Source organism: Equus asinus, chromosome 9, assembly GCF_041296235.1.
Source record: "Equus asinus isolate D_3611 breed Donkey chromosome 9, EquAss-T2T_v2, whole genome shotgun sequence".
In the NCBI taxonomy this organism is placed as follows: Eukaryota; Metazoa; Chordata; class Mammalia; order Perissodactyla; family Equidae; genus Equus; species Equus asinus.
The window spans coordinates 59,310,199-59,333,990 of NC_091798.1; the positions used below are offsets into that span (position 1 = coordinate 59,310,199).

General features: G+C 41.1%; 1 protein-coding gene across 4 annotated transcripts in view; it reads left to right on the forward strand.

The window, feature by feature from the left end:
- SEMA6A (semaphorin 6A) overlaps positions 1 to 23,792 on the forward strand; it is a 126,915-nt gene that overhangs the window by 53,208 nt on the left and 49,915 nt on the right. For all 4 annotated transcript variants that reach the window (XM_070517566.1, XM_070517568.1, XM_070517569.1 and 1 more), the window contains exons 2-6: positions 9,833 to 9,970; positions 12,249 to 12,366; positions 16,723 to 16,783; positions 17,752 to 17,814; positions 18,541 to 18,642. In XM_070517566.1, coding sequence (XP_070373667.1) covers positions 9,871 to 9,970; positions 12,249 to 12,366; positions 16,723 to 16,783; positions 17,752 to 17,814; positions 18,541 to 18,642 — 444 coding nt within the window. In that variant the 5' untranslated portion in view covers positions 9,833 to 9,870. The remainder of the gene's footprint in view (positions 1 to 9,832; positions 9,971 to 12,248; positions 12,367 to 16,722; positions 16,784 to 17,751; positions 17,815 to 18,540; positions 18,643 to 23,792) is intronic.

Genomic DNA, 23,792 nt, shown 5'->3' on the forward strand with positions numbered 1-23,792 from the left:
GGATTTCACATTGAAAAAAAATGATCATTTTAGGGAGTGTTATTGCTGGATTTGACTGATTTGGGAAGAGGCATCTAGTGAATGGTGCTCTGTCCACCCCAATTCAAACTGATCCCTGCCCTAAGAAAATTAAGCCAGCCCAATGAGTTGCTTTCTGTGTGTAAAGAAGATGAACAAAGCCAATAAAAATATCATTAATTTCAGAAGAACTTAGCAATATCTACCAAATTCAATAATAAATTTAAATAGGTTTAAATGTACGGGTTTGCACTTTTCATCCAGCTCATTGGGACATAAAGCGGACTTTTTTTTCCTTTTAATCCATGAAATGAATTTCCTAAAGAATATACGAAAATTGTGGAAATTCAAGAGATAATGCTTCCGTCTCATTTCTGTTCTGGATGTGTCTATACACACACACACATATAGATAATCCGCTGTGTACGTAGATGTTTTACTGCTGATGAGCACAGTCAGCAATATCGTGCTTTGTTATGAAGCAGATCCTGAGATGATGTTATGTCTCTCTCTATACAACTAGAAGCTTGTAGTCAAACATAAACTCTATTTTTGGCTTTCAGTGTACTGGGAGGGCATCAGAGCTCATTGAAAGAGACAAGGAATACAATGAAAGATGGCATGCAGTGAACACCAGAGAACCTGATTCGAAAAGTCTAGTTCAAGGAAATGTTTTTCACTCGCTTCCTGATCTTGAGACTGTTTTGCCAAAAAATTAATAAGAGTTTGTAGGGTTTGGTCAAAGTTTCAATCATCTGTGATTGGTGATATTGTTATTGGGGGATATAATTCAGTGCTTAAAAAGGAGAGGCTTGCGATTGTTTTTCTTTCTAGCCATGTTTGAAGTTGACTTCCACACCAAAATGGGGAAAGAACACGTCGCTGCAGCGGTGGAAGCCCGAGCAATCCTAGGCCAAGTGAGGAGCCAGAAGCTGAGAGTTGTGGCTAGGAGATTCTGTTTTCTATGAACTACACTGAGAGGAAACGGAGGAGAAATTATTAGGGAGAGTTGTCTTGTCAAAGGGCAGCAATTGCTTTATTTTAGGTGAAATCAGTTCAGGATTTTGACAAAGGTTTATGGAAAATTCCAGTCATTAATATCTCTAGTTTGCTCCCTTTAAAGTTACTGCAAATGTCTTTCTAAGAGCCAGGAAAAAAGTGCCTTCAATTTAACCGTGTTATTTTTGCCCTCTGTTTTATTTTTAATGAAATTACAAATGTATAGAAAACTAGGGAGAGTAATGTGAAAATAACTCACATACTGAGCCCCTCGAATGAATAAATACCAGTATTCGGAGCTAGTACCACGGAGTTTCCCTCTGCCCCTTCTTCTTCTGCCATATTCTTAGGAGGGAAAAGTAATCAGATACAATCTTTATTCTCAGTTATAATTCTTTAAACCAAACTTTGGGTGAAGTGAAAAAATCCATCCATTACTTTAGACAGATATTTTAAATCCCCTACACAAAGAGTGAAACAGTCCAATTTGAGTGTTGGAAAGTGTAGGTGGCATAGAATGGTTCATTTTAATGCCCTGCTCTCTGGACCTGGTCCTTCTACCCAAAATGTCTTCCCACCTGCCCCTCCTCCATCCCCTCCACAGTCCACAGTGAACCATCATGTGACCTGCCAAGGCTTTCTCTGATCAGAGGCCTTCGCTGAATGTCCCACAGCATGCCTCCACAACACCTTCACCCTCCAGAAAGTATTCTTCCCACAGAACTTTAAGTTCTTTTTGAAAAATTATTGTTGTCTGTTTATGTGTTCTCTTTTGGGACAATGGGCAGGAGCTGCCAGGCCCATCTGCTAAAGAGTGAGGTTCTGGGGGGCGAGGGAACCTTTTTTTCCCATCTCTGTCTATATCAGCTTCTAGCACAGAGCCTGCGCTCCCAGCACAAAGCCAGGAATTGGTAAGATGGAAAGCGGGCAATGGAAGTAATGAACATCAGGCAGCAAGCCAAGGAGAAATGAATGAGTCTTGGCTTCCTTTCTGAAAGCAGCGTAATGTAAGCAGAGCTCAGTGCAGGAGTCAGGCACCCTCAATTGCCGCCCAGCTTTGCCACTTTTGAGCTGTACCACGTTTGGCAAGTGACTTCCCTTCCCAGGGCCTCAGTTTCCTTAACAGTAAAATAAGGGGGTTATTTGTTTCTGCCTGTGGAGCAGATGTTTGTGTTCACCAATATTATAAAAGTTGAGAAAGATGGAGATGGCAAAAAGCTGGGGCGTGATGTGGGTAAACATGGTTGGGACTGTTGTAGCTTTCTGAGATCGTGATCGTTTGCCATGGTATTTTCAGGCCTGCTAAGATCATGACTTTAGCGGCAGAGTCCTAATGAGCCAGTAGACTGTATCTGAAACCTCCAAGCAAAGTGTTTTAAATGCATTGGCTCAGAGGTGTGTGTGTTGGGGAGGGAGGGGCCATGTCGGTAGAAAGAAAGAAAGCTGTCATAAAGAATCACCTGAAAGATAAGACTTGCCTTCTCCCCTCAAAAGATAATAGGTTTACAGCCAACCTTTATTTTTCCGGAAAAATTTTGTTTTCTAAAAGGACTTCTGAATTCACAGCTTTTTTTTCTGCTCCTTTGTGACAGTGGTTTCAGATCTAAAATAGAACATCTATTATACATTCGATGTTTATTATTATACCCCATTGAATGCCGTCATCATTCGCCAAAATGTGTTGAAGTTCGGTCTGTGGCATTTCCCTTTCCTCCAAAATGGGTGCTTTTATGCCTTTATTAATGGCTGAGAAGAAGAGGAGAGAAAGACCAGATGCTTTATTAAGAGGCCAGACCTATTTTTTTCATTTGCATGAACCTTATATCAATGTAGTATCACGAACAGGTAGCCAACGTGGTCCCTGAAGACTAGGTACAGTAGAGGTTTCACCCAGGACCAATGGACTCAGGTTGATCCTAATCCCATTTGGGAAGTGTTCCTTGTGGCCCGGCTATGCATCCTGTGGACAGTAGCATCCTCTTAATGCTGCAGTCCTTGAAACTGGGCTGCCAAGACCAGTAAAGGACACCTGCTGTTTAAACACTCTTTAATTCTTGGAATTTTCCTCTGGTGCAAGAATAATCAGCAGTTCAGATCTCTGTGAGACGGGTCTCCAGCCTTCAGCCAGCTGGGTTGTCTGCACCAACGCCTGCTCTCCCACCTCTCTCTGGGCAAAGGTTCCTTACTCTGACTTGAGGGTGTCCACATCTGTTCATCTATCAGCTACTGAAGCAGGCAGCCTTCTTTGTACCCTTCATAACAGCCACTGTTCTCTATGATGTATTGACTTTAAAACATCACTACAGGGGGCTGAAGCAGGCAAGTGATTCCACTTAACACAGTGGTGTCACAAGATAATCAATTTCTCCTAAAACTATGGTTGAGGAATCATTTGCATCTTTCTATTACCTTAAGCCTGCAATCACAGGGCCATAAAGTGGAATGAGCCTTTGCATGCCTGCATGTTTGGAAGCAACTGTGTACTCCTTTTATAGATTTTTATTACTGAAGCCATTAGGGACTTTCAGCCACTCTGTCCACATAAGCATAGATGCATCAACCTATATTCAACTATTATCTTAAGTACAGTTTCCATTTATGCCAACATCTCTCTCTTTCCAACCTTCCTTCTGTTCCCTTTTCTTTGATGTACTGAGAAGGACATAAATTTTGGCGTCACATAGACCTGGGTTTGCATTCCTGTTTCCCCTTTTTACTGATGTGCTGTGTTTACTGCCTGTGTGCCACCTGGACAAGTTACTTACCCTCCCTGAGCCTCAGTCTTCTTGTGTGCAAATGGAGATAATAAGGCCTGTCTCCCTGGGATGCTATGATGTTTAAATAAAATAATATGCATATATTGCTCACACACACAAGGTGCTCCATAAACCTTGGCGTCCTCCCGATCCTTTCTCCATTTTCCACCTCATTATTTTCCTTTGCACTCATGTAAGTGCTATGATTCACATTTTAAACATCACACAATGTGAGTTATGTTATCTTGAGACAGACTCTCCTGCCTCTCCCAGAGGCCCACCTCCAGAGATAAGAAGCTTAGTGACCTGGAAGGAGGAAGGGAGGGAGGGAGAGAGAGAAAGAGAAAGAGGAGATGGCTTCTTCTCCCACTGAAGAAATAAAACACCACTTGGTAATCTGGGGCCAACTTGAGAATTTCTTAAGGAATTCCAAGGAAAGCTATTAAAAGGCATTTTTTAATATCTCAGCTGAAGAATAATCAAACATTTATTGAGGGCTATAGTTTTATCTGCATTATCTCACAACCAATCTTGAGACACTTTTACCCACTCTAAAGATGAGGAAACTGAAGCTGATAGATCCTCAGCATCTTGCCAGAGGTCCCAGCTAGTACATGAAACAGGCCTTCAAATCCCATCTTGTTACCCTCTGTCCTTTCTGCTCCCCTGTGTTATTAGCAATAGTTTGATTTCATGTAGGAGCTTTTACAACAATTTCACTTCAGATTTTTAAAGACAGTCACCGTGTAAAGACAAAGATGGTATGGTCAGAAATCTGGAGCAATAAAAATGAAAATATTACCCTTAGTGTAAAACCCAACTAAACTCCGAATTTGATTAAATGGTAATGACGGGGGTCTGTTTGGCCAGGTTAGAACGGCTTATGGGATTTGAACTTTGCCCTGGTGTTGAAACTAGGCAGTGTCACATGCTGGGGCATCTTTGCTCTGGCTCAAGGAACTTTTCACGACTTGCATGCTGTGCCTATTGTGGTCCACTGATAGGGATGTTGAAGAGAGCCTGTTCCATCCCTTGCGTTTGCCAAATACAGTACCACTCACTGATGCACTGATTACCCCTAGAGTTTCCAAACCACATGCAGTTTAGGGGCAACCAAGAAAGAACGTAGAAAAAAATCAGCCCTGTTCTCTTTGGAAAGAGCATGCACCCAAGCACATAGAGCTTTTTCTGCCCGACCTGTGCCATAATCTCAGAGAGTGCCTGATACAATCACCACCAGAGCGACCTTTCCCAACTTCATTTCCCATTGTCCCTCCCACTGTGTGGAGCTCCAGTACACCATTCCGCCTCAACTCCAATTCCTTTTGCTCCAACCCCACACCTCCAGATGGTGTCCGTGGCCTTGGAAATGGGTCACAATGGAGTGTCCTGGTTCAGGGTCACACTGTTAGCCTGCCCTTCTTTCTATTAATGACAGCCTGAATTATTGATTACCTTTAAAACTTCCTATGATGTCAGTAGAAAATTCGCTTTATTTTAAAAGAATTACTGAAACATGGTAGTAAATGATTTTCCTCACAAGAAAAAAAAGGCCACTACCATCATTTCCCCTTTATTTCTAGGCCACACTTAAAGTTATTATCAAGAGCACTTTGCATTTGCAAGTTTCCAGATAAATTGTTTTTCTCATCATTACCACTTATTATGAAAATGTTCATTGGATGCCAACATTCTGGAAGATGCTGTTGTTGTACCAAATCAGACCCAAGTAACATCCATACAGCAAGTCCAAGGGCAAATGCACTGTGCACTGTTTGCTATGGATGGACATGCAGGTGGGGAGTGGAGCAGCCCAACTGGGTCATTAAAACAAGCAACGTCCATTCATTTGTGTGTCCCACCAGGTTCACTTGCTAAGACTGACACACAGCAACTTGCAGATACTGGTAAAGACAAGCAGAACACTTCATGCAGCAATAGTGATGTGCTTTTCCTGCGTGGTATGGACATTGCCCTCAGAGCTTCAGGGGTCCAGCAGGTGAGGTTAGTGGGTGAAGAAAGTTTCCTAAAACAATGGAAAGTAGCGGGAATGTTTCCATCTGGAGCAGACCAGCCCCTCTACTTTGGGCAGCCACTGCACGGCTCCGGAGTGTTGGCCATGTGGAATGTTGGCCAGCCAGCAAGGCCAGATCTCTGACTTTTTTCTTTTTAAGAAGCCAGAAATCTGGAGTTGCATGTTAAATTTCCTAATTTTTTCCTGTGTTGGCAATTAATTTAGCTTTCTTCTTCTCTCTGAGCCAGCTTCGGCCAAGTCCTACCAGTTTGTGAGCCCAAGTAGAATTTTCCAGGTCACGATTTGGGGGAATAGTTGGACAGAGGATTAGAACTAGTATTGGGGTAAGTGTGAGTGGTGCTCTGGCTGGGGAGGCTTGTCATGGCTTCCCAATCCTAGTGGCTCTTAGGAAATTAACCTGATTAATCAGAAGTCAGATGTGACAATTTGTGACCTCATTTTCTGACTCCAGAATCCATTTCCAGTTCTAGTGACATCGCCTTTGATTCATGCTTTGCTGGCACAATGACCTGCTGTATGACAAGGTTATTGGGGATGGGGAGTGGATAGAAGCTCCAGTTATTGAAAATATTTGATCATTTCAAAAAACAATTATCAACATGAATGCAGTCACAGGATTTTCAGACAGACCTTCTTTTAGCCCCTTTTGTTTGGTCCTCAATCTGGAATACCTGAAGCCTAGTTTCCTAGCCAGTTAACTTTCTGCACGGTCCATTTAGCTCATGGCAGCCAATAGTCACAACACCATTTGTAGGTCACAGTTTTATTATTCAATTTGATCTTAAAAACTGTAAGGGAAAAATTTTAGTAACAGAATTTTTGTCTGGGCTCAGAGTGTCTAGAAAGTCAACACAATTCTTGCCCATCTGACTCAGAGTAAAGTTGTACAATTAATTTTAGATGAACCTAGATAGATCTAATAAATTTACTAAGCAGATACCTATTAAAATTAAGAATGTTCTTAAGGTTTTCATGAATTTTGTGGGCTGAGGAAGAGTAGAATTAGCGGTTTATAGCAATGGTATATTTTACAAAGGCCATTTCTCTTCAGGCTGAAAGAATAGTGGAAGGTTAAGATAATTAGATGGAAAATTCAGGGATAATAAGCTTATCCTTTTGAAGTAAATGTTTTTGTTTAGAATTCTCACATAGACAGTCTTCCTCTTATCTAACTTTCTGGATAGCTGCTTAAGTCTAAGTCAGATGAAGCCTATATAAGCTCAGTCACAAGGAGGAAAATCAACAAATGTGTGTGGATGCCTATAAATATGCTATATGTGGGTAGCACTTTTCAAAGTTTTAAAAATTACTTAAAGAACCTCTTTATTTGCAGCCTCCCAACTAGTTAAGATTTTGAAACTCACTGGAAAGTTCCGGTTTGTTTTTATTCTCCAGGGCTATTGGTAGTCTGTATTGCTGTGGTCTTAGCAGGGAGACCCAGCCCATGTTCTGCAGGATGGGAAATGACAATGTGATTGACTTGGGATCTCTCCACAAAGCGGTCATTTCAACAAGAAAATATATTGTCTACATGTTTACAAAGGTTAGAGCCCAAAGTTGTTAGGAATGGAAAAATACATCAAAACTTCAACTGAAGAAAATTGTAGTGTTCATGTGGACTAGCCAAGATTAACCAGTACTGCCAGAATACTTTCACCCATTAATGTACATGTTAACAACTTGGTGATATGATGATAGAAAGACACAGAGAACAGCTATTTTTCCTGGCATTGAGCCTTACTTTAAACCTGGAGATATTTAAATAACCCTTCTCAGCCATGATCCTGGCTATGTGTAAGGGTTAAAAGAAGGCATTGCATAATAGATCTTTTTGCAGGCATTGCTCTTCCTGCCAGCTTCTAGGGTCGAGAAGTTTGCATCTAACCCATGCAATCTTAAGATGGAAAAAATTAAAATTGGGATACTTAAGAAAATAGCAGGACTTTGTCTCCTTAGCTTGTAGGACTTTTGTACAAAGATAAATGCAATTGTGGAAAGATAGAGACTCATTTGTCATGTCAAGAAAAATTCATCTTTAAAAGTAAACATATATTCCCAAAGATTTCTAAAGGAATGAGAATCAGCCTTTTGAGTCTCCATTCTTCTTCCATTACATGCTGCAAACTCTCTGGGGTAATATGCTTCCCCGTAATACTATAATACTGCTCTTGAGCCGTTGGTAAATGTTGCCACTTCCTCTTCCCCATATACTTTCTCATGTGAAATCTAACAGCTGACTGGTGTCTGGTTTATGTTTTAGTTACTCTTGTAACTGATTTCTCCCCTTTCAGTTATACTGAACAGGAGCCAGGAGAAGCAAATAAGGGCAGCAGAGAGCTTCTTCCCTTTGGGTTCAGGTTCTCCAGACTAGGAAGAACTGGAAAATAAGTGAATGAATACACTGTTGCTTTTAACCTGTCTTTAAATATATGTTTATGTCTCTTGGTAATGGATCACCCTTGTGAACAAGTAATCATTTAAAGTTTAATTTTAATCTACACATCAAAGATGGAGATACAGACTTGCTCAGGCTTTTCTCTCAACCTCTCTCCCGCTTTGATTTTCAAGATAAAGCAAATTAATTAATGTGCACTTTTCAATTGAAGAAATGATTAAGACCCAGCTGTGTCTGTGAAATTATAAGTTGCGATGCAACACTTGGGACTTGTTAATGCTTTTTTGGCATGAAGAAGAGAGGCATGGGTATCTAATATTAAGAGGTACTCTAGAAAGCATAAGTTAGCAGTTTGTTTGCCAAATTAACTTTCAAAGACATCTAAGTTACTAAATTTGACTTTTCTACACACAAATCTTAAATGATTGATGGACTACTATAAAATAGCTTTGTTCAAAAAAGATAATCTTTGGCAGGCTACTTCAAAGGCTTTATTACTCTGGAAAGATGAAAAGATTAGCCCTATTTTACATTAATTTCCCTGATAGATCAACACTTACTTGAAATATGCCTGAGAATTATGCAGTATTTACTGTGTGATGAGTCTTCTTTTACTGTATCCAGCAGCCCCACATGGGATTGTTTTTACTTTTAAGATTTAGGAGAATTTTTCTACACATAAAGAGCATCTTTAAGAAAATACAGATGGGTAGAACAGTATATCTGGCATTTTCATTCACTACTGTTTCATTGCATAGTATTTGAGACTCAAATATACAGAGATATGATTTTTTTAATCAACAATACCATTTCAGGATGTGGTTTCAGATTCTCCCTTTAGTATTCTTCATAGAACCTGAAAGGATCCATTTATTTCCTTTTAAACCTAGATTATGTGATTTTCTTTATGTCCAAGGCCACTATAGAATTATGTAAATTGGGGGCAAAAATCTCAACTGAGGGATCGAGGTAATGGAAAGCAGGGAACAAAGCCAGTCGTAGGTGTGTGCATGTGTGAGAGTGTGTGTGTGTGTGTGTGTGTGTGTGTGTGTGTTTGTGTGTTGGGGTTGAGACCGTGGTGCCTGAAGGGAATTGTCATTTAGGTCAATATGTCAGATATTCTGATTTTTTATAAAGAAGTTTAGAAACCTCCTAATTTTTCAATATTGACAACTACTTCAAATTTTTTAAAGATCCTGTGCTGGCCAAATAAAGCATGTCTGGGGGATGCCATGCTACTGTAAACCTGCTGAGAAGAAGAAAAGTATTTACCTTAAAAAAAGAAATGCTGTCTCAGTTTCTCCCTTTTTTGGAATGCAGTTTCATAGTTCTGAAGGAGCTCCCTACAATGGCCTAAAGCTGGCTCAGGACCCAGGAACTCAGGCTCTGTGTCATGGGTTTGGAGAAACTTTGCACAACGGTTCGGCTGCATGGGGAAGGAGGGAGAAGTGACAATGGATACAGGGTCCTTATGTAAAACATAATAATCAGTGAATTCACAATGGGAAAGATATGAAGCAGAGGCCCTTTTTCTCTTAAATTTATCTTCAGGGCCATTTCATTTTATGGTGTTGAATAAAGCTGACTTGCAAAAACAAAAACAAAAATTCCTTCTTTGCTCTTTGGCAGGGTGAAGTAGAGAAATAAAGTCTGCCCGCTGAACTACTATGAGGTCAGAAGCCTTGCTGCTATATTTCACACTGCTACACTTTGCTGGGGCTGGTTTCCCAGAAGATTCTGAGCCAATCAGTATTTCGCATGGCAACTGTAAGTATCCACGATCTTACTCTCACTCTCTCCCTCTGCAAGCACTTTAGCCTGCATCAGCCAGCAAAACACAACAGTTAAAAACTTAGTAAAATAGGAGACTTGTTAGTCACTTTACTTGTGTAGATGGTAAAGGTGCATAATTCATGTCTAGTCAAATTGGTGGAATGACTGTTCTGTAAGTCTGTTAACGAGGTGTTGTGGGGACACGTGTGAAGGTTTGAAACATTCCTCAATACTGCCAGTGAAGCCTCAGTTTTTACAAGGAGGCCATGCTCATGCCGGAAAAGCAGCTATGCGAGAATATCACTATCATTTGAGTATTGCCAGTATTGTACATTTTCACATGTAACTAATACATGGGCATTGTTACAAGACAAGAACAGAAAATAATGAGACTGTTTTGGAGTCCCTAAAGTTAGGGGCAAAAATTAACATTTTTTTAACTTACAAGTTATATCCTTGCTAGACTTGGGTAGAGGGACTTTGAATTCACAGAGGACCCTTTTTAACTGTTTATAACTTCTTTTTGGTCTCTGCTTCGTTGTCGAGGGTAGAAGGCAACATGATTTGAGAATTCAGTTGACTCTTCCAAGTAGGAAAGCCCTACCTGTGTGTGGGATGGGACAGCCAATTTGCTAGTTTTTTTTCTTCTCTCCAAAAGATAAAGTATCTTAAGACAGTAAAGGTGAAAGAGAGCATTTTACCCAAATATCTATTTTCCTAGTCATTATCCCAAAATAAACATTGAACGAACCATAAAACAGACGTTTAACATTAATATGGGCTACAAGGGAGATCCATCAATGCCCAACTTTCTGCTGGATGGTCTAGGTTGAAAAAGCAATAATTTTACATAAAGGTGAGGTGGCAACACTGGACACACAAAGCAATAAGAGAACAAAAGTCAGGGCACGATTAAGGACCAAATTGTGTCATTCAAGATCATTGTTCATGAAGTGGCAGAGTCCACCTGACTCAAGGTTAAACATTCCTTATTAAGAATTAACCAAACCTCAATAAGAATTTATTTATCTCCATTTGAGATAGGTAATCTATCTGTGGTGCCCCTGTACAGAAGAGACCCCAGCCCAAATGTGCTGCTGAAAATCATACTTCAGTGGACACTCAAATTCTTGATAGTAGAGACATGAATTGTTTTAGCAAGCTCCTTGATAAATGGGTAAATGAAATGTCAGAAGAATGGAGGGGAAAGCACAAGATAATCCCATACTAAACTTGATTGCAAGTCAAATATATCAAGGCTTTCTAATAAGACACCCACTGTGAGTAAAGCTCAGATACTACAGGGGTTTAAAGTGCAGGGGTCTCAGCATAAACCTGTGAATGGTTTTCAAGTCTTATTTACACACACATACACACACACACACCCCAGTGGAAAACAACTTCCTTTTATATGTGACTCATCTTTCTTCCCTCCTTAGTTTCTTTGGAGGATTGCCAGTGCTCTGGAGATTGTAGGTTTACAGGGAGAGAGATTTTTGAGATGTAGGTATTTCCAAAGGTCTGATATTATTACAAATTACCTGCTCTCGGCTAAAGAGAGCTGTAGGAAGGAGAAATATGCTCATTGACTCCCCAAGTCAGGGAAAATTCCAGATCACCCGACTGGCTACACTCAGTTTGACCCTGTCCTGTCAAAGCCCCCATTTCTGTGAGATTAGCCAATTGCTTAACTCAAGAGTGAACTTCCCACAGTTCCTAGAATGCCAACCAACCTAGCGGGGCTGCCTTCAATAGTAGATTATTCCAACTGGACGCCTGTGGAGACTGTATTTTTCTTCTGGCTCCTGGACGAGGGCTTTCGCCTCCAGACCACATTGCCTTTGTGGTGATTGATGGGAAGGCTGCTTTGAAATAGTTTTGTCCGGAGACAAGATCTTTGGCAGACTGCCCCTCAGGCTTAGCACTCTAAAGAAGATGAAAAGAAAACTGTGGAAGAAAAGAGCACCTTCATGTAAAGAGTTCACTTGCAAGTTTAACCCCCAGAAAGAGGGACAAGTCAGAAATTGTGACACTTAGAAATAGAGGTCCAAGCTTATTATCATCTGGAAACAAAACTGTAACTTGATCATCCTTAAAGAGCACTCTTCTACCATAGTATTTCCTAAAATAACAGGAGTATTGGAGATGGAAAATGGTGGCATGGTGTGACCTAAGTATGGTTTTGTTCTCTGGCTGCCCTCCTCTCCCTGCCCTGTCAATTCTTGGCTTGATTTCCTCTTCCCTCTCTTGCCCCCATCTCCTCTTTTCACAGATACAAAACAGTATCCGGTGTTTGTGGGCCACAAGCCAGGACGGAACACCACACAGAGGCACAGACTGGACATCCAGATGATTATGATCATGAATAGAACCCTCTACATTGCTGCTAGGTGAGTGGGCTTTTCCTCACGTCTGCCTCCAGACCATCTGCAGGTCCTAAGACCTAAATGTACCCACTATGCATCATTTTAAAGATCATGACATTCCCAAACAAAGTGTTATTTAATTTAAAGGCTACTTTAATTTGTCAAGCAATCATTCTTTCAAGATTTTCTGTCTGTTTAACTTTATGTGGATTTAGATAGAAATAATTGCATATTTTGGAGCTCAGACTCAAGTAATCCACTGTTTATCTTGAATACGTATGCAAATATTTACTCAAGCTCCCAGTAGAGTGCTTCTCTCCTTGATACTTGTTTGTTAAATTAAGTTGAATGGGTAAATATGCATTGCATAGTGTGTGTGTAGGTGTGTGTGTATTAAACGTGTTTGTAATTTTGCAATGAATATATAGTATAAATCATTACTTTAACAGAATGGCAGTAGCACCCATTTTAGAATAGTTTTTGATTTGGATCTAGTAAGAAAATACTCATCCACTGGGGAACTGTCATTTAAACAGACCATGTCCTAAGGCTGAATGGCATGGTAAGAATGTTGCCTATACAGGGATCACCTGGATTTTGGCTTTTGTTTTAATTCTCCTCTTAATTTACCTGGACAACTTCTCTGGCCATGAGTGTCCTCTGTCAAATGAGAGGTTGGATTAGATTATCTTAATGAAGTATCTTGGGATTCTAACAATATATGAGCTCCCATTTTGAGGGCGTGTAGCTCATTCAAAATAATTCTAAATGAACAGCAGCAAGGAGGACTATCTTGTGGGGTTCCACTGTGTTCTTACCTGGGTCTAGATTGATTAATCATTTCACACTGGGAAGAAGAAATAGAGATTGTGTATGTGGTACTTGTCTGTCTGTGAGCATAGGTGAAGAACAGGTAAATAATGGCAATGCTTGATTCTTTTAAACCACGTAGATGTTCTGAAATGGACAAGCTATGCAACAAAGTAAAGAACCATTGGCTAGATCAAAATATCCTGCAAGATCAAAATATCCCATATTTGGGCACAGGGAGCAATGCCAAAACACTTAAAAAATTTTACTTCACAAGTACTGACGTACTACATACTAGTTGTATGTGCTATATAAATTGCACTTAGAGTTGTAAGTTCTTTATAAATGTTAATTCATTCAATCCTGAAAAAAAACCCTATGAGAAGGAGTTATTATTATCCCCATGTCTTATAAGAGGAAACCAAGGTACAGAAAGGTGAAATGACTGGGTCAAAATGACAGAGGTAGGATTTGAACCAGGACGGTCTTCTTGTTCTAGGGTCTGGGCCCTTGTTCCCTGTACTGTGCAGCCCACTGAGCAACAGAGGTAGTACTATTTGTCCTGACAACAACCTTCTAATAGCCTTAGACCAAGGACATAGCCATTGTGGGTATTCATGAAAAAGCATTCCACTGAGGTCCTCAGTAGCCACCTCTCTGGTAGAATATCAGCTCCTTCTTTTTTAAAGATTGGCACCTGAGCTAACAACCGTTGCCAATCTTCTTTTTTTCCCCCCTGCTTTTTTTCCTCCCCAAGTCCCCCCAGTAAATGGTTGCATATTTTAGTTGTGGGTCCTTCTAGTTGTGGCATGTGGGACACTGACTCAACATGGCCTAATGAGCAGTGCCATGTCCGCGCCCAGGATCCGAACCCTGGGCCACCAAAGCGGAACACATGAACTTAACCACTCGGCCACAGGGCCGGCCCCTCAGCTCCTTCTTAAATATCATTTTTAGTTTCCTAAATGTAGCAGGGTTGGAAGACTACATTTGTACCTAATTATCTAAAGGCTAGTCAAAACAAATGATTAAACATTGCATCTGTGAGAAATAGGTTGCCTCAAGAATCTTCCATGAATTGTTCACTTTGCAGTTGAGTCTCTAGGGGAAAAAATGGTATAATGGACTGTAGCATGGTCTGGACTGCAGGTCCAGGGCGGCACCTGAGCGAGGAGCAAGGTGCTATGCAAACTTAAAAGTGACCGTTATTCCAAAACAAAGACAGTTTTATCCTAACCCTCACCCCAAAAAAGGAGAAAGAAGAAATGGAAGGAAAAAAAGGAGAAACACATTCATTTTTTAGAACTGTAAAACAGAGTTGCCTTTCATTAACACCCTAATATTGACATATTGGTTTTTACTCTATATGAAGCCACTTCCCTTCAATATACACCCTTAAGAAAATTCCTAAAGGAGTTCTGTGGCCACCATGTTTAGGATCTCCCCTCTCCCTTTGCTTTCACATCTCTCAACATTGCCCTGAGAGATCCAGGCTCCTAGGCAGCAAGTAACACGATTTGTAGTTAAATCCTTCCCCCAGTCTTGAGCCATGGCAACACACTTCAGTGGTGCTCACTGGAGGGGTGAAGAGGAAGTCCTGGATTAAGTCGGTTTGTGTTCAAATAACTTAATTCAGTAAGAGCAGTGTATGAATCCTAGGATGCACACACCCATGGTTGGGAATAACCCCCGACCCTGGTCTGTGGTTGAGCATAAAGTGCTATTTCTGTTCTCTGGGCAGTGTGATCTCCTGGACGTTGAAAAAGATTGCCATTCTCCAAAAGGAGATTTCATTCATGGAATTCTATTTTTAAAAGGCTTCCCCATTCTGCTAGACAATTGGTGTCAGAAATCGGAAGCCAGTCCCATCCAGAACCCAGGGATTGAGTCAAGCTTGACGGCAAGAACCACTTTCAGTTCTGCTTTATTATTATCCATTTTGTAAATTCTTTCTTTCTTTCTTTTTTTTAATCTCCCAACTGCTAATTAACATAAACAGGCCATGCCAGAAGGGGGCAATCCTAGAGCTTTCTGAGGAATTGCCAATGCATATTAATCAGTTGTTAATTTACAATTCATATATTCGGTCCTACTCAAAGTTTTAAGGGGAGGCAGGGCAAGGAAAAGCCTAGAGCCATCTCAAACCTGATACCAAAGTAAGAGGCAATTCCATTCCAATAATGAGCTGACCCACAGAACCACCAATAAAGTCAACCAAGTAATAAACGCATGCAATAAAACTGCCTTGAAATTAAAGGGCAGTGTGATTCTGGCACCCTACTGATGTTTGAAGAACTTCCCAATTCAGTAACTTACAAAACAGGCTCCCCATTCTCCCCCTCACCCGCCCCCCCACACACACACCCCACACTCACAGTTCAGTAGCAGGCAGAGGAATTTTATAAGCCAACCGCCTTGCCCTCTCCTTTTATTTTCACATGAGAGAGCCTGTTTTTATTTCTATTTTCTCTGTTGTACTTTCCCTAAAAGCAGTAGCAAACAGATTTCCGAAGAACTGAGAAAAAAAAATTCAAGTGAATCCTGACAGCAGATAATTCCTTTCTTTCTTTCCTTTTTTCTTTCTCCCCGACCCCCTTTCTTTTAAGTAATGAGGGGGCTTGAAAGTGCCTGGGAGCCTTGAGGTCGGGGTTTAAAGCTGTGGGTAATTTTCCAGCCCCAGGATTTCCTGCATTTTAGAAAAAGTCAATGTTATTTCAAGGGAAAATGAGCTGTTTTGCTTTCCCTCACTAGCCCCCCATCTCCCCGGTTGAGTGTAGTTCTTTTCTTTCTTCTGAATTCCAGACAAAAACGCCCTTGTACTCAGCTCACACAGAAGGGGATGTTTAAATATAGCCCCACACCTGAGCTGCTGATTCTATTTCTCTCCTTCCAAGGGGAGATTGGCAGCAAATCTTAAAGACAACCAAGTTCTCAGCAAAACAGGAAGGTGAACAGAAGCAAGAAACGTAAACTTTAGCTCAAGTACATTTTAGACCTTAATTGACCATCATTGTGTGAAGAAAAGAGTGGCTTCTGGAAATAATTTTACCTTTATCGTCTTCCATCTTGTCAATCAAATCATCAAAGCTACGACTGAAAATATGTTTTCTAACGAGAGATGGAGATGGAGAGTAGCTTTCTGTTAGGGCCCTAGATGAACAAACGTGGCATGTTGAATACTAAGTGTTTGGTACATGGATTTCAAAATACTGAAAGGGCATGTGAATCCATCTGTGTTCCAGTTTGGGGGCCAATTTCACTTTCAGAGTCCTCCCTCCTGAACTACATATATACAGACATTATAGCTCTGGTATGAGAGAGACTACAGGAAAGTTCTCCTAAAAGGTATCTCTCACAGCAAGATGCCACGATTTGTCAGAAGGTGCCGAATGTGATCCTGAGGCGTCTCTTGTAGGCTGAACTCTTCCCTTTTTCTTGGATGTGGATGTCTTATTTTTTAATAACATGGGTGTGGATTTATCTGCCTTGAATGAAATATGTACTCATTCAGGAAAAATTGAACTCTCTTGATTCTTGCATTTGACATTGTATTAATTTTTTTGTTCCTAGGGACCATATTTATACTGTTGATATAGACACCTCACACACAGAAGAAATTTATTGTAGCAAAGTAAGTAGTTTAAAACCATCTTTCTGAAATGAAAGACCTTAGGATGGTTTTGAAGAGAATATGTATTTTAAATGCATCAATTAAGATGAAATAACTAATAATAATTTGAACACTTTGTGAAATCCTAATTTGGTGGTAAGTTAGGGCTTAATATATATTTAGAAACAGTTATGTATTTCATAGTTTATTCACTGAATATGTGTGGGTATACACTTTGGAGTTTTAGGCAATTCTTAAATTCCTTTAATAAAATATTGCTGTGTTTGGAAAATATCAGTTTTCGTATGTAAAATTTTGTCCCGCAAATGTTTCAATGTTATGTTTCCATGTCTTGCAGTGTTAGTTTGATTTGAGTGTTGTGGTTCAGGAATTTGATCATTGTCCATTTCAGACAGACATAAAATATAACCTAAGCTTCCGTTATAACCCCACATGGAGGTATTTTAGTTAATAAAATCTGCCATAGAACTAGACGAGCCCTTCAGTCCACGAATTTACGTGAGGGAGTGTAACCTGAATTAAATCTTTGTCCACCTAAAGTGAATGTCCCCTTTATGCTTAGGAAAATGACTTCCATATTTTAAGGAAAAAGCCTGTTATATGAAAATTGATTTATCAACTGGAAGGAGAGGGCAAGGACATGTATTTTGTCCAAATCAGCATAATTTAGCAAGTTAACTTGTATATTTTATTTCCCCACTTTTGTTTATTCTTCTTTCTTTTCTCTTTTATCTTTATCTTGAAGAGAAGATCATTTTGTAGTTTAATGAATAGATAGGAGTCCAAAATTAAATGAACATTTCCATCTCTAATCTTTTGTTGTTATGGTGAATTAATCATGGAGGAGGGTGCGGAAAGCTTTCACTGAATATACGTTCAGCCTCTAGTCTCCCCAAGGGAACTCTTACTTCTAAAATCAAATGCAACAATCTCTGGGCTCTAATTGATTTCTTTCTGGATCCCTGCAGAAACTGACATGGAAATCTAGACAGGCTGACGTAGACACATGCAGAATGAAGGGAAAACATAAGGTAGGCAATTTTCATTTCTCCTGCAGCTGCCACTTTGGGTTAAGTTTTTGACTGTTATCTCCAGCCGTAGACCATGAGGCGGAATGGATCATGCTAGTCCCTTTTCCCCCAGTAATTGCTTTTTCCATCAACTTATTGAAGGCTTTAATTTGCACAAATAGTTTGCTTTTAATGTGATGAAACATTATAACAGCTGCTAGGGCTGCATCATGCACTTAGGGGCACTAGGGATTGTGGACATAAAGCTGGCTGCCCCCCTACTCTTTGGAGCGTCCTCTCCAGTAGCCCACCTCGTAGGCCACAGCCCGCAGGGAGTCTGCAGGAGAGCTCAGAAAAGGCTGCCACAGACGTCCAGGGGTTTGTGCCCCTGGTCAGAGAACAACATAAAAACACACTTCAGCCAGGAGCCTTGTACATCACAGGATCCTGGAGCATCTACCATTAAAATTAATATAATGGGAGGTTGGCAATTCCTGGTTTGCCTTCCTTTGGTGACAGAAACACACACTTTTCCACTCTATGCCGTTTTTATTTCCTGTTGAAAAGGAATTGTTGTTGTCAGCATCATCTTTTGGTAAACATCAGGAAGAGCTGGAACTTTTGATGGGGGAACTCGTCAGAGCCGCCTTCACGTTAACCTTACTGTCGGCAGATCGTGGTACACGGTGAAGAATGGGTTTCTGTACTGAATGGACTGGATACACAAAAGTTTGAATTATTTTTCAGGATGAGTGTCACAACTTTATTAAAGTCCTTCTAAAGAAAAACGATGATACTTTGTTTGTCTGTGGAACGAACGCTTTCAACCCTTCCTGCAGAAACTATAAGGTAAATGCTATTTTGTCTGTTGGAACCACACGGCCCAGGGGTATTTCATAATTTACTGTGATTATACCTGCAGCAACCTAAGAGGGGTAATTCAACACCACCTGGGTTCTTCTCACTTGTTCGACTTAGTGTATTGCTCCACGTGAGTGATCCTGAGCAGGCTTCTAAACTTCCTGTTTGTTCAGGGTTGATTGACACGTCTTTAAAGAGCCTACGCAGCAAAGTTCGTTTCTGTAAGCCCCATTCTTTATTGTTCAGAACATCAACACACTCACCCCATATACCATGTGCATTTCCTCTCTCTCTCTTTCCCTTTCTCCCTCCCACCCTACCATCTCCTCTCTGAGCACAAAAACACACATATTTTGAGTGAGTCCTAGTTTAAAAAGTATCTCAAAAGCATGCCATTGGAAACTGTAGACTTCCCTCTAGGTAAGGTTTTCAAGAACACAGGAATTTAATTCCATTTAGCACTCAGCTTACTTGACCATGGCCTTCCTTACCTCAGCCTTTATGCAAGGGGAAAAATATGAACTCTGAAAGTGTTAATAAATCTAGTTAGTTCTGATGCCGCTGACGGAGGTGCTACTGAAGAAGCAGGAGCTACCAGCTTCAGCAGCAGAGGTGGCAGTGACCTAAAGGCTTGGCTCCACATCTGCTAGCTTTCCTTGCCCCTTCTTTCTGCCACAGTCTCTCATTCAGCCAACATGTATCCAGTTTCTCCCATGACCAGGCCTTGAGGTTGTAAAGACAGAGAGAAGGACTCCATCCTTAGGGAAGCCACACAAGTAGAAGAAAACTACAATTCCAGGGGTTTGCTGCCATGGTGACATAATGCAGATCATTGTGGAAGCACAACAGAAAAGTTCTTACCCTAGCCTGAGATGGAGTCAGGGAAAGCTTCCAGAAGGAGGTAGATGACCACTCTCTTCAAACATTCCCCCATGCTGTTCTCACATGTGGAACATGAACAGCCCTAGCCCAGAAGAAACCCTTAAGCTTTATGAGTATGGGAACCACATCCATGATGGTCCAGAGCCTGATAATGCCTCCATATAGGTGCTCAACTAATTTTTATGGGGCAAATAATGAATGAGATAATGCCTAACTTTTGTCTTAAAGAAGAAGTAGAAGTTAGCCAAAGGAAGGGAGAAGGGCATTCCAGGTAGAGGGAACAGCCTGGAACAAAGGCATGGAGTAAGAAACAGTCTGTTGAGCTTGAGAAACTTCTGGTGCTGAGGTGCTGGACTGTGAAGTAACAAGTGATAACGAAAAAGGGGCTGGAGAGGTAGGTGGCCCCAGGGATGAAAGGAAGAGAAGAGATTCAGGAAATACTTAAGTGAGAAAAACCAGTAGGATTTAATAATTGATAAGAAGCACAAGATAAGGAGATAGAGGAGTTAAGAATGACTGTGAGGCTATCTCTTGGGTGAGTGGATGGATGGGGCTGCCACCAGCTTAGACAGGGGACAAAAGAAGAGCAGTGGGGGTGAGGGGGTAGTGAGAAGACGGGGGTGATGAGTTTGCCTAGCTCTGTGGATGACAATGCCTATGAGACATGAATAGAGATATCTAACAAGAAGAGGGATGGGTGAGCCTTGATTTAGGGACAGACTTGGGGAGAAATACAGCATAAAGTGAACCTCTAGGTGTGTGAAGAATGAGAAAAGAAATGATGGGCTGATAACAGAAGCAGAGGGCTTGCCAGCCTTTGGTTTGACAGTTTTAAAAGACCCTGTGCCTTGGCAAAGATGGAATGGACGGTCCATTCGCACTCACACTCATCTCCCATCTTGTTTTTGGAAATGGGCACCAACAGGGCGAGTATCAGGGTGAGGCAAGTGAGGCATAGCCCCCTCAGGTGCTAAATGTAAGGGGGCACCAAAAAAACGCAGTAATCAAGAGAAATGACATTTTTAATGCCACATTCTTAAAAATCTAAATTAATTCAAAAATATTATCATAACATATCAAAATTTTAAATAAGGACAGGATCCATTCAGTTTATAATAGAGGCAGCCAGTTCAGACAAACATTTCCTCTAGCCAATAACAGCGAACAGCTGAAGTTTCAACTTTAATTCAACCACTTAATATTCCATCCCTGTTTGTCATTGTTTAGGACTCATTAAGATTAATGCTTCTAACAAATCCCAACGAATTCCCTAGCTGGAGAGCTATCTTTTATGACAAATTGCAGGTTTTCTTGGCACTGTGATACACAGGCCGCCAGTGGTCTAGCTCATTCTTCCCGCACATGTTCTGTTCCCAGGATGCCTCACCTTTAGTCATACCCTCACCTCTCACTTGTTCTAGCCACACCTGCTGAGACATGTTGCAGGAGCTGGGGCCTCTCGGAAGCCACACATGGGATGTTCTTCCCACGCAGTCCTGTCTGTATGCCTAGCACTGTGAACAGTAGTGAGAACCCTTGGCTCAGAAGAGTGTTCTTTTAGACTCGGGGCACAGCGGGACTTTGCTGATGACACAGGACATAATGTATTTGGCTGCAGGAAGAATGGACAGCCCCTCTCTGAAGTGCTTTTTATCAACAGATCAGGACCAAAAGTTCAGAGCAAAAACAATGACCAGTCTTCCACTGAAAAACGCAAGTCTCATAGCACAGAAGCATCAAATTGATTAGATTAACTTAAGGCAGGAAGGTGACAAATTTTGGGTTTCTGCCTCTGCACCATGCCCTGATTTATACAATTTTTATAACAGAAGTTGGCTGAATGTATTAGAAGGACTATAGCCTCAAATAAGATTATCTAGGGAAGAATTCTGAAGGCTACTCACTACAAATCTAAAACTACACCCCATACCTTTTCCCTCCTGTTCTCTAAACCTCTTGAACTTCTGCAAAAGTCATGCTGGTTCTTAGCATAATTATTTGTACCCGCTGGTGATTTAATTTCCCAGGGGCTGCTGTTAAGTCTGAGATTTGATGACTACTACAAGGATTAGTTCTTACTTCATGGAAAGAGGATTTCACTGTGGCATTGTTTTGTCTCTGGACCTTTCCAAACTCACAAACCAGTACATTAATTCTTCACTGCTTCTTGCCTTTGACTAGCTATAGCTATGGCCACTTTTTTTTAGAAGTAGGTACATTGAAAAAAATATATCCGCCTTGTATATTGTTTCCCCATTGCCAGGATTACAGCATGCGCTTCTTGGGATAAGGGCATTTCTGTTGCATCATAGTGTACTAAGCATCACTTTTGAATACATGCCAGACCCGCAGACCACAAAGTCTGTCACAGTTTAACAGGAAGCACTTGTTGGGATAAAATATCAGGAAAAGACTTTCATAAAAATGTGCTGGGGGAAAGAGTACATTTGGTTTAAAAGATGTCTGACTGAGCATCTTTCCCCTAAAAATAGGTTTTTAACACAACTGCTTTATGTGAGTCTCAACTATAGTTTAAGCAAATAGGATGGCTTCAATAGGGGCTATCTCAAAATGGTTACCATAGAAAAGGCCTGTCATATCCCCGAAATGGTTTCTGGGAGTTTAGGGCAAAAGGCACAATCGATTGGACAACACTAATGGCTGCTCAGTGAGAACCTTACTCTTTCCTCCCGAGCAACAACTCAAAGCACTTTGATCTAAGGCACCTTGATTTAGTGCTAAAGGCCTTTTTTTGGATCCTTCCTCAGCACCAGTGCTGTCCTAGGTTTATCTTCTTTCAGTTTTCATATTTGTGGTCAAACAATGCAACTGCCAGATGATAAGCAAAATATCCTAAAACTGTAAAGAAGATTGAAGCACAGTGGGGTGTAAAAACATTAATGATGTGGAGGAGATCATTTTATGGATTCTGTGGTGCTGAGATTTAAATGCTAGGAAGATCCTATGGTGTATGGAAGGAAGAACACAAGGTAGAAAGCAGGAAACACTGAATTATCGGTCAAGGTAGGCCAACTGCTTACTAATGTTAGTGGTTGACCAAAAGAGGGTCATTTCCTGCTTACATCACAGTCAAGTGTGGGTCAGTGAGAGAGGTTCTGTTCCAAAAGTTTATTCAGAAGGCCTAGCTCCATCCTGCTCATACCTCTGCCATCTCCTAGGGTCTTGAATTCTCCACTGGATCCTCTGTATTTAGGAGGAGAAGGTGGAAAGAGAGCAAGAGTGGAGGACCCTGGAAGGTTTTTAGGGGCAAGACCTAGAGGTGGTGCATAGCCTTACACTCACATTCATTGGCCAGAGCTCAGTCATGTGATCACACCTGACTGCCAGGGAGGATGGGAAATGTAGTTTCTTGTGATTTGGAGGGAAGGGAAATGGAATTTGGTGAATAGCCAGTAAGGCTTTGCTATACCCACAAATGCCTATGGGACCAGACAGGTAGCTTATAGGAGCAAAACAAGCAGGATTGATACATTTGGTGGGTGAAGGGACCTTGGTGCTGGAGACCACATGCTTGTTTGAAGAAAATAGCAGGCGTGGCTATTACTCAGCTATAGTTTGTTGCTTCCACTTGGGTAAGAAGGGCCTGAGTTGATTTTCCAACCTGTTCAAAAAAAGCAAGAAATCCAGGTTTTCATGTGCAATCTCCCTGTTTTAAAATATGGCCATTTCTTTCTTTCTTACATAGTAAGATGGCCAAACAAAGCTTGCTGGCAGATCGGTGTTAACCTCTAGCATACAGCCTCTAGCGTTCAGGAACAAGGCCTGGGTTGGGCACTAGGAGATAGAAGTCAAATAGCAGCCCGACTCCTCACTGCCCTTGACCTGCCTGAGCCCCTCAGCTTCTGGGCCTCTCTTTCTCATCCACACAATCTGAGGCTCTGACGTCTTTCTGAAGCAGGTGCAGAAGGCCACCTGAGCTCTGCTTGCATCCATGTTTTTGCACCTTTGCTGATGCCATACTATCCTGCCAGGTAACCTGAGGAAGAATTCCAGTGTCTTCTCCTGGGATTTAACCCACAAAGGCAGGACTCCTCAGGCAAAACAAAGTAAAAAACTGAAGTCATTCTCTGTAGATTTCATGATTCAACAGATAACTTGGGGGGAGTGGAGAAGGGAGGGGAATAAATTTTCCTGGGGATTGTCTCAAAAATTGCTTTTCTAAGAAGATGCTTATTTCTAGAACATTCTAGAAGGATATGGGAATCTATTTATTTATGGTTAAGAGTCAAGTGGAC